At 41.4% G+C, this 15,621-nt stretch overlaps 1 protein-coding gene across 1 annotated transcript in view; it reads left to right on the forward strand.

Annotated features, from left to right (window-relative positions):
• Positions 1–11,720: 11,720 nt before the first annotated feature.
• LOC131466481 (protein CutA homolog) overlaps positions 11,721–15,621 on the forward strand; it is a 5,299-nt gene continuing 1,398 nt past the window's right edge. The window contains exons 1-6 of the mRNA XM_058639734.1: positions 11,721–11,781; positions 13,377–13,442; positions 13,590–13,738; positions 14,305–14,364; positions 14,539–14,584; positions 15,463–15,512. Of these exons, the coding sequence (XP_058495717.1) occupies positions 13,380–13,442; positions 13,590–13,738; positions 14,305–14,364; positions 14,539–14,584; positions 15,463–15,512 (368 nt within the window). The 5' untranslated portion in view covers positions 11,721–11,781; positions 13,377–13,379. The remainder of the gene's footprint in view (positions 11,782–13,376; positions 13,443–13,589; positions 13,739–14,304; positions 14,365–14,538; positions 14,585–15,462; positions 15,513–15,621) is intronic.

Below are 15,621 nucleotides of genomic sequence, written 5' to 3' on the forward strand. Positions count from 1 at the left end.
AAGGTTTCTAAATTCTACTTCTCGAGTGGCAGTAAGTTGCCCTGCTCTGGAAAAGAAAAAAAACCATTGACCTAAAAACACAAGCTTCTAGCAGATCCCTCCAGAGACCTGGTCTGGGATCTGGGCCTACTTTGTTGAGTTGGAAGGCCTCTAAACGTCAAACTCTGAACAAGGCCAAGATAACGAGAAGATGGAGGACTTTGCTCCGCTTCTCTGTGGTCGTCTCAGGCCTGGATTTGGCTTTCAGAGTCGACGTTACATATATTACAATCCTCACAGCTTGGACGGTGATGTATGGAATGATCGGCACAGAGCGCTTGATTTCTTTTCTTTTTTTCCCCCCCACACAGGTCGTCACAAACAGCCTACACTGTCATTCTCCTGCACTCTCTTGTCCTCTCACACACATGGACACACACACAAACACACACACAGACACACACCGGCTCACAGATTCAAACTTTCGCCCGCACACACCTGTATGTGGACGAGCACACGCATGCACGCGCTGTGATTTTAATTCATACTGAAAAGGGATGGGAACACATGTGGATGTGGGGGTGGAGGGTGGTTGAGACACACAGTTGGCGGCCTGATTTCTTTAAAATGGCCCCAAAAAAAGAAGGAAAATGCAGAGGCAGGCTCCCCCCCCCTCCACACACACACACACACACACAACAGACGATGACACAGTTCAGAACCACGATGAAACCAAGGTGATGAGTGAAGTATGAGGGCTCGTCTCAGGCATTTCTGAAGAAACCGGGCAATGTATCACATGTACTCTGAGGGAAGAGGGTGAGGGGGGGAGACAGGCAAGACAGACAGGCAGGCAGGGCCCAGAATATGTGGGGGAGATAAAAAAAAAATAATAATAATAAGGACTGGATTTGCTCAAAGAAACAAAAGAAAAGATTCAAACCAGCAGAATCAAGCGCTCCCCCAAAATCAAGGGCAGAATGACCATAAATAATGCCAAATAATCAGCCGGTACCATGACTTCCATGAAAACCAGCCATTCCTTAGGAGATAAAGGAAAATAAACCAACCAGGGACGATCAACCCCTCTCCAAATAATACTAAAAAAAATCAAGACAAAGAGAGAGAGGGAAAAAATATTACTTTACAGAAATCAAACGACAGCCTGCTTAGTTTTCCTTTTTCCTAAAATTCTGATCCCCAGTTTCCATATGTGGTCCCTAGACCTTTCTCCAGCGACGGAGGAATGCTGCTATAACGGGGGGAAACAGACAGCGGCACCGACGGCACACCGCGGACAGAGGGGCGCATCCAGGCGGAGAGGCCGAGCATCACCGGTCATGCAGCCGAGAAGGACACGAAGGGATGGACGGAGCTTCCCGGAGCGTCACAGCAGCTTCTTCCTCCAAACGCATCCAAAACGATCCTAGACGCTTCTGTGACGGTCAGCCGGAGCACACGGAGCGCGCGCGCACACACTCACACACTACAGCACACAGCCGCTCACTGTCATCACATGAAAACCATCAGAAATCATTAAAGGCAAAGGATTTCGTTATTGGTTTTTTTTTTTGGTTATTAAGGCTGTCAGGCGTGAGGAGGAATCTGTGCGCAGCAAAAAATAGAATATAAAATTTCAAGACGGGCAACACACACACACACACGCGCACACAATCCTTGGTTCCCTCGTTTTTCCCTCTTCGCAGAGCTGAGATAGAAGCGGAGAGAGGAGGAGGAGGAGGAGGGGTGGATGAGGGTTAGAAGCAGAGGATGAAAAAAATCGACACAAACAGGGAGAGAGAGGAAGAGAGAGAGAGCGAGAGAGAGGCTGAGGGGAGATGCTCCATGCGCAGCAGCAGAAGCGGCAGCAGCAGCAATTTACGCAAAAACAAGCGCACTGCAAGAGAAAAAAAGAAAAAGAAAAAGACGTCCCCTTTCAACAAGTCACATATGACCGAATGTGATTTAAGTGTGTGTGTGTGTGTGTGTGTGTGTCATTTCCCGGAAAACAAGATCAAAGTGAACCAAAGTTGGCTTTGTGTTTCACAAAAGAAAATACATTTGTCCAAAAAAAATATCAATGAATCAATTCAACCAGGATTGTATACATATCATTATCCATGCACTAGAAATTGAGTGGATAATGCTTAAAATATTTGATATTATCTTATTAATATTATTATTATAATAATAATAATAATAATAATAATAATAATGATAATAATAATAATAATATTATTATTATATTCAATTATATTAAATTAAATTAAATTAAATTATATTAATTATTATCATAACCATGTTTTACAGCAATGTGTTGAATTGGGAGTCAGATATTCTCGATTATAAGATATAAACATCTAATGCCCTCAAAAAAATTAAATAAATAAAAAATAGGGACGTCTCAAATTATGCATAACGTTTTATTTTCCAATTAAAGATCCATGTTGATCCAAGACCCTGCTCCATGCTGCCAGGAATAAATTAGACATGGAGAAATGAACAAGAATCTTTAATTTATTCACTTGTGTTGGCTGACTTGTCAAAGTTTTAGCGCCTGAACACACAAGAACCAAAAAAATAAAAAAAATACAGTTACATGTTTTAACAGTGGGATGTGATGGAGTTTATGCAACAAGTATTGTTATATAAACCCTGAATGTAGACATGTTATGTTGTGATAATGGCAGTTTAAGAAAGCAACGTAGTGTATGACTCCATTTCATTTAGCTTTAATGGGAAAATACACAAACTGCATTCACATCACTTTGATATCATGCTGTTATAAGTGTCCACGTCATCCATGCAGGGACTGTGTATGTTTTAAATGGAGTAATGAGGACGTACGTAGCCAGTTGTGTCCCAACAGATGCGGCGTTGTGAAACACAGGTGAGGTTTTGGGTCAAGTGGAACACACATTGATAGAGAAGGAGAAAAAGTAACGGCTTATGTGCGAAGCATCTCGGCATTCCCCTTAAGCTCCTGTTTCTTGTTTCCTGTTTTATTGTGAAACTTCCCACTCCTCTCGTTTCGGATCGCTTCACTTCCTGCCCCTGTGTGTTTTCCCTCCAGTCTTGATTGTCTGCCCCGCCCTCATTAGATTCACCTGTGTCTCGTTGTCTTGCTCCACCTCATGTGTATTTAAGCTGTGTTCCCCTTTGTGTCAGTTTGACGTTGTGTCTCTGTTGTCAAACAGTCCAGCGTTCTTGTAATTCATTGTGATCAGTTTCCCTGTTTTTTTTGTACTATTGCTTGTTTGCTGACTTCCGCCTTTGCCTTGCCCTTTTGGGATTTTGTTTTTTTTTAACTCTGAAGTGTTTTGAGTCGTGCTTTTGTGGAGGACCCGTCTCAAGAAGCTCTTGAAGACCCAGCTTTTCCAAAAGCGTCTTCTGTCCTAGCACTTACCCCCACCTCTGCTCTCTCACCCTCTGTCAGTCCACTGTAGTGGATTTTGTTCCAAGACTTCTTCTAATAACTCTTTTATAAGTCGCTTTGGATAAAAAGCATCTGCTAAATGCTTAAGTGTATGTAAAGTGTGACAAATGTGAATTTTTTTTGAGGGGGGCCCCTTTTTTTACTAGGTCCTGAAAGTCCCTTGAAACACCCCTGTATTTTTTTGCCTCAGCCAGCCCTCGAGGTGCTGCTCTGGAGCTGATCTCTCCACTTCCTTTGTAGAAAATAGGACACATTTTCTGACAGGGATCAATAAAGTGTCACATTATTATTATTATTATTATTATTATTATCATCAGTTGGTTTATTATTTTGCGAGAGACAGTCGCGTGTTTTCATTTCCTGCACGGTGAGGTGAGGATATGAGACACAAGTGATGAGAGAGGGGTGAGTGTAAAACACCTGACCGAGCGGTGAGGGGCTCGGACGGCTTCAACAGAAATAGATGGGTTAGGTTGTAAAGCTCAGTGATCCGTGCTCTGTATGTTTGACTCTGTCATATGTTTCATATCCCCGTCGCCTCGCAGCAGAGACAATGATTCTCACACTGTCACAGCCACTGGATTATACTCCATATTACATTTAGACACATGTTCCAGAGATTATTACAGCCTAAAGTGCACATAAGTGCAAGTGTAGGTGTGTTTTATTGAAGATTTCGACGATTTGACATCATCAGCTTCTTCTAATATACATTGAGATGTATCGTGGTGTTGGTAAACAAACATTCTTGTTTGTCTGTGTCGTATTATGTCGCGTCGTGTTCATCCTCGCACTGCACCATGGTTACTGCCGGTGCTGAGACGGACGGACGGACAGCAGCTCACTCACTGGATCCAGAAGCACTGAAACCGTCTCTCTCTCTCTCTCTCTCTCCTGTGATTGGCTGCTCCACAGTCACATGGTAGTTTCACGGGGGTTTGCCAAGGATACGTAAAAACAGATGCGTGCATGCACACACACACAATTAAACATACTCGGTATGTTATTTGGTTTGCCCGTGTATTTCCTGCATGATCTCTTCTTCATGTCAGGTGAAGATGGGTTGAGGTTTAAAAATGATTCATGAGAGCGTCAGGTCCTGGCCTGAGATGTTGGAGATACCGCCCTATACTCTTTCCCTTGTTGCTTCACTTCGTTTCTTTTCTTTTATTCTTACCTGTCTGAATCACTAGTTTCAGGTTTTCTTCAACACGACGTGACGTCCATTTAGTAAATCGTGATCATCCCATTTAGGTAAATAAACTAAATCGTCTGTTGTCTCGTCTGGTTTCGACACAGTGTTGCTATAAATGCAAAGAAATGGGTCATCCTGGGTTGAAGAGGAGGTTGAGTGAAAAAATGTGACACAGTTTGAATGCAACAGCCTACTTTCATGTAGTTTAACCATGAACACAAGCTTTCCCTGATATGCATTCATTACTTGTATGGTATCTTAAAGCACTCGAAAAAAGGACCAGAACATGTCCTGTGAGTTAAGGGTTTTTGCTCATTTTTTTCCAGAATAACTTTTAATATCTGGCCGTTATTTACAATTCCCTGCATGTTGAATTAGTGTATTAACATTTTATTTAGAAAAACACACTGGGGTTGTACACGAACACCAGATGTTGTGTGTTAAATTCAGTACATTAACAGTATAAAACTAAAAATATTAAATCTATTTAATAATAGAAAAATATTTTCCAATAGCACAAACCGCCACGTGTGCTCAGTGTTAAACGGATAACAACAAAAAGACTTGGATTAATATCATTTCCCTGCCCTCTTGGCCAGGCCTCCCTTGCAAAAGAGATCTGTTGATGTCAATGGGACCAATCTGGTTAAATAACGGTTAAATAAAATGTTCATGCAGCAGCGTAGTAGGTAGAACAGCCAATCAGAGAACTCTCTCTCTAAACCGTCTGCAATTGGCCAAAGTTTCTCATCATGAGCCAATTTCTCCAAGACTGGAGACAAAGTCTTGAGGACATGCAAAGGTCTAGTTTTCCTTCAAATCACTTCATTTACATAATGCTGAAAGGTAATTGTGGATTGACTGATTAATGACGCCAGAAATATGTTGCGTACCATAGTTTTATTTTCAGTTCTTTGCATTTTTAAGGTGAAAACCAATTGTGGCGGTTTAGTGCACTCTTTCAGGAAAATCACACAGGTTGAAAAAGTAGGCGGCAATGATCAAATGCAGAAAAATCTTTGTGATCTGAGTCTCCTGAATACTTCAGACAGGAGGACAGCGAGGTATTGTGATTTCCCCCCCCCCATCAATCATTCTGAGAGAGAGAGGGGATTTTACATCTCTCAAATTCAGTGACGCAAATCCGTTAGCCTAATAACATCTCGTACACTGAGTGAATTCCAATTGCCGTGACAACAGTGGATCTGAGGAGCGAGACAGACGCGCAGAACGACAAACGTGAGCGGTTTTTCAAAATGAAAGCCATGAAAGATCCCCGAAGAGGAGACGGAGCGGCAGGAAGAGTGGGAGGAAGAAAGTGAGTGAGAGCAGAAAGAAAAAAACCAGAGACGGGAGCCGTCGCAAAGACAAGAGAGGAAGAGAGGGAACAGTTTGCCATGTTGGCCGCCCTCCCGCCTCCTCCTCTGAGGTCTAGAGGACATGTTTAACATTCTACTCTGCTCCTCCTCCTCCTCCTCCTCCTCCTCCTCTCATCCAGCCACAGCCTCAAGTCTCTGCTGCACTGTGGTTACTGATGGCCAGTGACGAGAGGGGAGGCACAGAAAATCCCTTAATCATGACCAGCATGGCATCGCTGCTGCATTGTTGCACTTACAGTACACACTCTCATTGTGCTCGAGCAGCATCTGACATGAACACAGTTTGTCCACAATTGTGTCTTTTTGAAAATGTCATTTTCTTCTTATTCTTTGGTGCAGTTTTGTAAAAAAAAGAAAAGAAAAAAACACAAACATTTTTTAACGCAGCACCTAATATCTGTCACATAGCGGGTTTGTGTCCTTTGAGGCCTCCACTTTAGTATTTTGCCGAGCACCGTCTTGAACGGCAGAGTTTTGGACACCAAGAATCTGAACTGCTGTTTCGAAGCCTTGGGATTGACATTCACAGACGTCACCTGCAGCCAGGCTCTGAGTGGACCAAACCAGCTGTCAATCACCCTGGCGTCCACTCATTATGTGAAATGCTTTATCATCTATTCACAAGCACTTTTCGGCACTTTTCGGTGATGCTTTGGGGAAGTTTTTTTGGGCACTACAGTCGATGTTCACTCTGGTCTTGGATCAGAGTGATTTTACAAATATGTCCGTTCCACAGGTGACTGATATTCTTCATTTTTGTGACAATGCATCAATGAATTGGTTCCAGTCACGTTGTGAAGAGGATTTTAAGCAATAAAGTTAAAAAAAAATTGCTCCAGAAAATGATCTCCCACCCTACCTTTAAAGGAAAATGAACCACTTACACCATGTGTTACGTGTTATTTAGGCTAAAACCTCTTTCTTCCCTCTTTTTTTTATGTCACTTTCTTTATTCAACTCGAACCAAACGATCTATCTTTCTTTGTCACAATCCCAAGTCCTTTTCTGTCCTGGCCCCCCCCCCCCCCCCCCCCCGATGCCCGAGGGTGACCCAGGGTGTCCTGTTCTTCTTGCTCTCGTTTGCGAGCCTTCCAGTCTGCATGAATGATTCTGTGTTACCTGCTGCAACCTGGCCTACTTTGAAAAGTTCCACCCCTGCTGTGCTCCAGCGCCACCAGCAAAGTCACAGTCAGACAGAATGAGCTGGTGAGCTGCTGAATTAGGAATGTGGAGGGAGGAAGAGAGCAGATAAGTGCCCAGAGTATATTTCCTGAAAGCTCTTCAGTCAAACCGAACTGGGTACTTTCCATTGTCTTCAGTGGGAGAGCGACGTAGAGATTTCTCGCCACTGGTGTCCTCGTGGTTTTCCTGCTTTTTTTTCCATGAAAAGCTTTTTTTAAGTGTGATAATTTAAATGAATCATGTCCACATTCGTAATTTGACATGTCACCCCTTATTTTCAAGGTCAAGCCCAAAAGTCTGTGTTAATCTTTGGACAATATGTACAGTATGTCTTCATCATTAAGCCACAGATACAATTTAAATAAGCAGATTAGTGCGGGGGATGAGCGCAGTGAAAGGGAGGAGGGTGAGACAGGCTAATTGCTGTGGATTTTCAGTCCTCGGAGGTTTTGTCTCCCACTTCTCCTCCGTTGCAGAGGTGAACTTCTCCCTCCTCATGGTCTCCTGGGTGAGAGAGGAAGGTCTCAGGCTGGCCCCGCCTCTTCAGAAGCCAGTATTAATGTGGTGAGAGGAGAATGAAGGGTTACGTCTCTGTGTCGCTTATTTTCAATTGATTCTTAAGAAGTTTGCTTTTTCATATTCACACTTAGGATAAACCCTCGTGTAATTGGCCTTTTGTATTTTATTTTGCATTGAAGTATTTCCACATGTTCCTACATTAATTCAATAATTTACTTATGTAATTGTACCTGCATTTAATATATGTACTTATCATTTAGATGCATGGTTCTCAAACTGTGGTACGTGGAGGAAAATATTGCATAAACCAGGGTATGAGATTGGAGTGGAGCTGAGGAACAAATAACAACAAAACAATAATAAATTAAATTGTGATAATTAGAGCCACCTTAGCTCTCACTCCATCTTAATCTAATTTCTCTATACAAGTGTGTGAAGTATTATGTGAGAAAGTGGAATTAATCTACCTCCTGTGAAAAATCCATAGCAGACATGTGTTAAAAGTTTGAGAACCACTGGTTTTCATGATTTCTTTATTTCTACCTTTATAGTTTTCCTGTTCTTCTGAAATTCAGAAATGAATATTATTGATAAATGAAGGAATACGGGTATAAATAAAGAAACATACATTACTAAATATACAAGAAAGGCACTTTCATCACCAAACTGTCTTTATTTATTTAGTATAATTCCCTGTTACCTCCTTCTGTCTTGACATAAAAGAGACATAAAAGAGAGAGACATGTAGAGCTGATCAGAAATCGAACACAAATTTGTTTATGTTGAAAAGTTACGCACTACAGCTTTAGCACCACGAGTTGCATTCATGTTATACTGACTTTGCTGTTTAAGTCATAAAAGCAACTGGAACATTCAAGTTTTTGATGACATCGTTCCTGATAATCACGTCAATTGTAATACTTTATGTCACACAAATAAAATCACATTTATGTACATACAGTAGTTAAAAAAATGGTTAGCACTGAGTGTTTTTAAGCCTCACCATATCTTTCATTGTTTGACCTAAAATCATTTATCACCAGAGTTTGTTCTGTCGTCTAGCGCTGACGTTATTATTGGCGGAACAACACGCAGTTACCATTAGGCCTTTGTTTAGACTGCAGCCCAAATCAGATTTGTAAGCACATCCCATCAGAATCCAATCTGCGTGTGTCTATATTGACATTGTCTCGTCTGTCAAGTCAACAGAACTCTGCGCCCGTTTCTGCCCGGAATGAAGATGTGGTGCCACGGCACAAAGATTCTCCTGATTTTTAAACCATTTTGTGTTGTTGTTGTCGTTCGAGTCAATAGTTAGACAATGAGATAATAAAGGCTGAACATGTTGGATACCTGTTTGCCCAGGTACGGCCGTACACACTCACTCTCCGTGGAAAAATAAAAGGGAGAGATTGCGTTTAAGCTGTGTGAAGATACCACTGCAGTGAGTGCGGATGGAATATTCCACCATGCAGATTTGTCCACATATTTAGGACAGCAATCAGAGTTAGTGAAGTTAGTGGAATCCCAGCTGCCACAGATGTGATGTCAACACTGCTGCTCTCCATTAAGTTCATACATGAAACAGATTGAGCACCTTTTTCTAGGCCGTGCTCCTCTGTCGTCCCTGTGGTTGGCAGTTTAGCAGCAAGTCTGAGTTTGATAGTGCTTTAGTTGAGGTCCATCTTTACCTTCCTCCTCTCTCTCTCTCTCTCTCTCTCTCTCAGTTCCTTCCTCTGTCGCTCTCTCGTTCATTCTCTCTCTCTCTCTCTTCATGTAAGTTAAAGTTAAAGGGCCAGCAGAGGCTGATTAGAATGCAGAGGAGGAAGGCTCTGCTGCAAATTGAAAACATATTGATTCTCCTCATGCTCAGTGCGAGAGGGGGCGAGAGACAGAGGAAAAGAAGTAGAAAGATGGGGGAGAGAGAGAGAGAGATGGGTGAAGAGGAGGAAGAGAAAAAGAGGAGGAGGATCAAATTTGGTGATAAAATGGTCACAGTTGCCCAGTGTCAGTAGACAAATACATACACATGTATACGTGCATTGTTTCACATATTAAGATAACATCCCATGGGTCGAGGGCCGCGGTCACCATGGCAACGGGGTCAGGACAAGACGGCTGTGCCCGTGTGTGCGTGTGTGAGCGCATGTTGTCGTGTCCAGCCGCGGTGGGGAGAGGCCACGGGATGCCGATGAGAGAGGACAGTGCACAACATGTACAGATGTGCTGACTGCACAGTTTCCATGGGAACAAGCCCCCCACCCCAGCAGCACCATCACTACCACTACCACTACACCACCAACACATCCCTCCTCCTCCTCCTCCTCCTCCTCCTCCCCCACCTCCTCTCATCCCTCCTCATTGCTCTTGCAAAAGCCTGACAAGCTCCGCTAATATGTTCTGCCGTGTCCTCATGTGTGCCCATGCCTTCATGGTGGAGCTCTCACATCAGCTGCAGCTCAATCCATCTGGCTCTGAATGCACGTGTCCAGTGTGTGTGTGTGTGTGTGTGTATATTATGCAGATTAGTATGGGTGACATGCTTGTCTCATTCTTTAATCAAGGGTGAGGGCGAAGAGAGGAGAGCAAGAGGGAGGTGGTTGATGTTATCAAACAGAGTGGCTTTCTATCGTGTGCACAGAAATAACACACACACACACACAGGTTTGTACAGCCATTCTAGTTAGGATTATGCATTGACTTCCATTCCTGACAAGGTCAGTGTTTATGCCAGAAAAGGTCCTAAAAAGGTAACAAATATACACACACCATAACCTTAACACAACCCTAAAACCAAGTCTTAACCCTCAAAAAGCCATTTTAAGGGGTGACAGAATGTGAGGACCAGGCAAAACGTCCTCACTTACCCAAGATGTCCTCACTCCCTATGGTTTATAAGTTCGTACACTCATAAGACACCCGTGGACATGATACGTTCCCCGGACTAACCCTAACCCCAACCTTAACCATCACAACTAAATGCCTATAACCCTAACCTTTAAAACCAGGTCTAAATCCTCAAAAAGCCTGTTTAAGTTGTGTGGACCAGGTAAAATGTCCTCACAACGTCAAAATGTCCTCACAAAGATAGGCTTGTTTGACAGTTGGTCCAAACAGCCTATTTAAGACATGTACACACACACACAGCATCATATTTGGGCACAGTCACAGACATTGCTGCTTCCCTTTTGTTAGAAACTGATTTATTTATTTATTTATTTATTTATTTGTGTGTGTGTGTGTTACAATCAAAAACCCTATTCCTGTTTTGTCTCTTGTACAGAAGCTGCCATCATATGGTTACTCACTGTCACTGCAAGTTTCAAAAAATTGTTGGTGTTTGTGTCAAGTGTTGTATTGAATAAAAAATGATTGGCATTTGTTCCAAACTGCTTTGAGTCCATCATCATTATCCAAAATCCATCCTGAAGAGAAAAAAAAAGTAATCATATTCTACTAAAATTGTTAAAAATGAACAACATTTTCAAATCTTAGAAAACAACATAACTTTTGACTTGACCTCTGTGCAAATACTGACCTTGTCAGGATCAGTAGTCCTTATGGAACAAAACCTGGTCCTGATGAGGCAGAACTACATTTCTAAAGTAACTGGTTGGGGTTTAGGGTTCATATTATTGAATTGTGGTGAGTTAAGTTTATGGTTAGACATTAACTGGTCATGATTATGGTATGGATAACACATTGTTTGGGTTAATTATCCAAATGAATGGAAGTCAATTTCATGTCCTAAGAAAAATAGCTGTGTGTGTTTATAGTCTTGAGGAGACAGACAGGCACCGATTGCGCTCCAAGGTCTATCGCGCCCTCTACCGGACTATTACTGTATTGCTATAGCTTCAATTGTGTCGTATTAAAATAAACTTCAATAGAATTTAAACTGTTATCAAGTGACTGTTGATGATAATTGTTAATAATAACAATAATAATCATGGATAAATAAATACTTTTGACTTTTTTCACAAACGCTGAACATCTTCTGGGAGCCTGTTGCTGATTTGCGACAGTTGTACAAACACAGCCGTCACGCTTTACGGCAGCGTGTCAGAAGCAGGCAGCTGAGCTGTCAGAAGGTAAAGTTTTTAAACTGAATTAACTCTGTAACAGCCCTATCACTCTGTTTGTGTCCTACACTGGCTGATATATTGACATATTATAGACTTCGTGTCATTTTATTGACCTTTAATGTAGTTATTTTTCAAAATTCGCGATAGTTTTTGCTCCCGACGAACTGCTGCTAACGTTACTGCTAGCTAAACACATGTCGACTTGCAGCTAAAGAGCTTACTTTGATAATGTTTGTGTCCGTGTACAAGACGCTGCTTTTGCCAGGAGTTGGCTGCATTTGCTTATTACTAGTTTATGGATTAGTTGTAAACACATATGATAAATAACTGACATGTTACACACACACACACAAACACTGTGGCTGCTGCCGCAGCACAGTTTACTGCAGCGGTCGCAAACACATGGGTCTCTTGTGAACATGGGTGATAAAACAATCTGAAAACACATGTAATACAACATGGAATGCGAACAATACTGTGCTAAAAGTGACGTACTTGTGTGTCACGGAATCAAATGAATTGAGTAACCATCTATAAATCTCATGAAATAACATTAGACTACTCTTTCAAAGTCTAATATAGAGCTGAAACGATTAATCGATTATTAATCGACAACTATTTTGATAATCGAATAATCGGTTAGAAGCTTTTTTCATGATTAAAACAAGATTTCCGATTGTTTAAGCTTCTTAAATATGAATATTTTCTTCATTTATTTGCTCTGGAAAACAAAGAAATCATTAAAGTCAATCATTTTGGTTTGTGGACAAAACAAGACATTTGAGAACATCATCATGTCCAGGTTTGACGAACACCGATCAACATTTTTTAAGGTTTTCTGATATTCTGAACACCAAACGAGAAAATAATCGAGAAAATAATCAATAGATTAATCGATTATGAAAATAATCGTTAGTTGCAGCTCTAGTCTAATATACACAAAGTTAACTCGAACACTTAAAAGAACAAGGTACAGAAAGCAAATGCTAAATATTGTTTGCATTTATGAATGATTCTCTGTCAGAATCGGCACTAAATACACTGTTGGGCTCACATCTCTTTCTGCCATACGCTCATTTAGTCTCTTCCCTTTCCTGGGGAGACACAAATAGAATCAGGACTTGAATTTAAATGTTTCACAACCATGAAAAATGAAAAACAAACAGGAAAATAACTCTCTGTCCATCTCTCCTCTGTTCTTGTTTCAGTATGACTGCATGGTCCTATGCTTTAATAGAGGTTGCATACATGTAGCTGAGACAGCTCAGCTTCCTAATGTCATGATGTTATTTTGAGTCACACAATAGCATGACAGAGGGATTCATACAGGTGTGGCTCACACAGATGTCCTTTCTCCGCCTCAGATCCTGTGTGTAGAACACGTGCACATGTACTAAGGGAGAACCATTGCTCTCAAAATGTAAATATATAAAGTTTGGCACAGTAGAGTTCATTCATCCAACTTCTTGTTGTTTTATTAAACATGAATTTACAGCTGTTTTTAAATTGTATAATTGATGATGTGAGTATTACACATTACAGTTAAGATGACATACAGCTTGTTTGCAGACTAACCGTCATTTTATGTTTGACCTGCATAGGAAATGCGCATTGGACTGCCCAGTGCAGAGACACTGCACGGTGGATCCTTAAAAACTTTAGTTTTGGTGAGTGTGCAGAGCACGCTGATGCCTCTAACACACTGCATCGATTTCACTTGGGATGGCTTGTTTGTGTTTGCTGCTCTCTTTGCCGCGCAGTAATGTTTCGTTTATGCTCCGCTGCCACGTTGATGGATTTTCTTCTTCCCACAGACGGCGCTCCTGAGTGTGTTTATGTTCCAGCTGCTGAGGACTGTTGGATTGAGGGCGTTCTCCATGGCATCTGAGACGTACATGTCGGGCACTCTCTCTGCCGCCTTTGTGACCTGTCCTAACGACACAGTTGCTAAGGACTTGGCCAGGTGATGTAATCAGCAACATCTTAATTGTCTGGAACAGCAAGAGATAGAAGGCTTCTAGTTAGTATGTTTACATGACAGAAAAGGGCAATTTTTTTTAACTAAAACCAGACTTTTTAAAATACATGTTTGTTCGACTGAAATCGCACTGAACTAGATTTCTTATTCTTTGACCTGTGACATAAAAAGTCAACTGGAAAATGCCCAATACTAACAAGCTTTATGTTAAGGACTATAACCATAACTATAGCTTGACTCACCTGTGCATGTACTACATACTCACTGTTGGCTCTCTTGTTAAAATTCCACCCCCAAAATGTATGTTTCTATTCCGTGTACTATGTGCTAATACGTGTTTCAGAAACAAATAATAGACTTTACCTTTTAAATGGTAATAATGATAATTATCATAAACATTTTTATAAACAGTCTTGTTTGGAGACGTCTTGCTGCGAAACAAATGTAGTTTTTATTTCTGTCAATCACTTATTGAGATTCAGTGCTCTAACTTTTTTCTTTACTTCCCTTTGATTTGTGACCAACTCTTCATCTTTCCTTCCGTCTCACAGGGGGATCGTGGAACGGAAACTGGCCGCGTGCGTCAACATCATCCCAGCAATCACGTCTATGTAAGTTTTGATTCTGTGCCACATTAGATCAGGATGCGCGGGGTGGTCTTTGATAAATTAAAGGTCATGAGTAAGGGATTTTGGCAGGCGCCACGTGAAATACATGAATGAATCTGTCCTGTAATATTGGTAAATAATTGAATTTGTGCAAGCTTATTTGTGTCCTTCCCTCAGATATGAATGGCAGGGGAAGATTGAGGAGGACAGTGAGGTGCTGCTGGTGAGTTGAGTGCTGTCTAATGGTTGTCGTGCTGTTTGTGGGCTATAACTTGTTGTGGTTGTAGCGTGGCCTCAGTCTCTGACGTCTTTGCCCTGCGGGCAGGTTATTTGCCTTTACGACATCTGATGGGGAAATAAATAAAGATAGACGATCGCAGATTTCATTAACCTTGTACAAGGGCTGCACATATAATCACAATTTAGTAACTGCACACGTATCAAATGCCCTAGTTTAGAATCTGACCCTTCTGACGGAGGGTATTTCACCACTGCCACGATCAATAATTCGGAGATAAGTAAGGTATATCTCTTGTCAGCCAGTGGTATAACATGTGGTAATGCTTCGTGTTCTACTACACGGCAATATTGAACCGAAGCTCAATTACACAAGTGCCATATCGGATAGAAAAATCACAAAAATGACATATTTATTCACCAAATTGTTCAGCCCTAGTGTGATTGTTTGTTTGTGTGCGCGAGAGGGAAAGCCAGCAGAGTCAGGAGGGACTGACTGAATGAATATATAATCTAATTGGTGCCAGTTCCTATTTCGCAAAAACGCTTTGAAACATAAATGTCAGGTCATTTATGAAATTTAATTTTTGTGTCAAGAGCTCAGCCTAAAAAATGGAAAGGCTAGCAGCTGATGGCCGATAATGTTTGTGGAGCTGCCCTAATACCTAATTAAATGTGAGAGATCATTTACAGAAATAAAAACAACAAAAAACTATAATTTGTCATCCTTGCATTAGTAGTTGCTATGATGTGTGATATTTATGTGTTGATAACTGAGGTGGTTATTCCTTATCCTGCTTTAAATCTGATACTTTTGAAATACATAAATTGATGAAGTTGTTGACCTTGCGTTTCCTTGTGCAGATGATTAAAACAAGAAGCTCCAAGGTGTCCGCTCTGGCTGAATATGTGCGGTAAGTCTCTTTGCACACTTCCTGCCGAAAACACGACCCCAACACCTTGTTTCCAGAGTTATTTATTTGTGTCTGTGTTCACTGCACATTTAAAATCAACAGAGATGCA

Source organism: Solea solea, chromosome 10, assembly GCF_958295425.1.
Source record: "Solea solea chromosome 10, fSolSol10.1, whole genome shotgun sequence".
NCBI lineage: Eukaryota > Metazoa > Chordata > Actinopteri > Pleuronectiformes > Soleidae > Solea > Solea solea.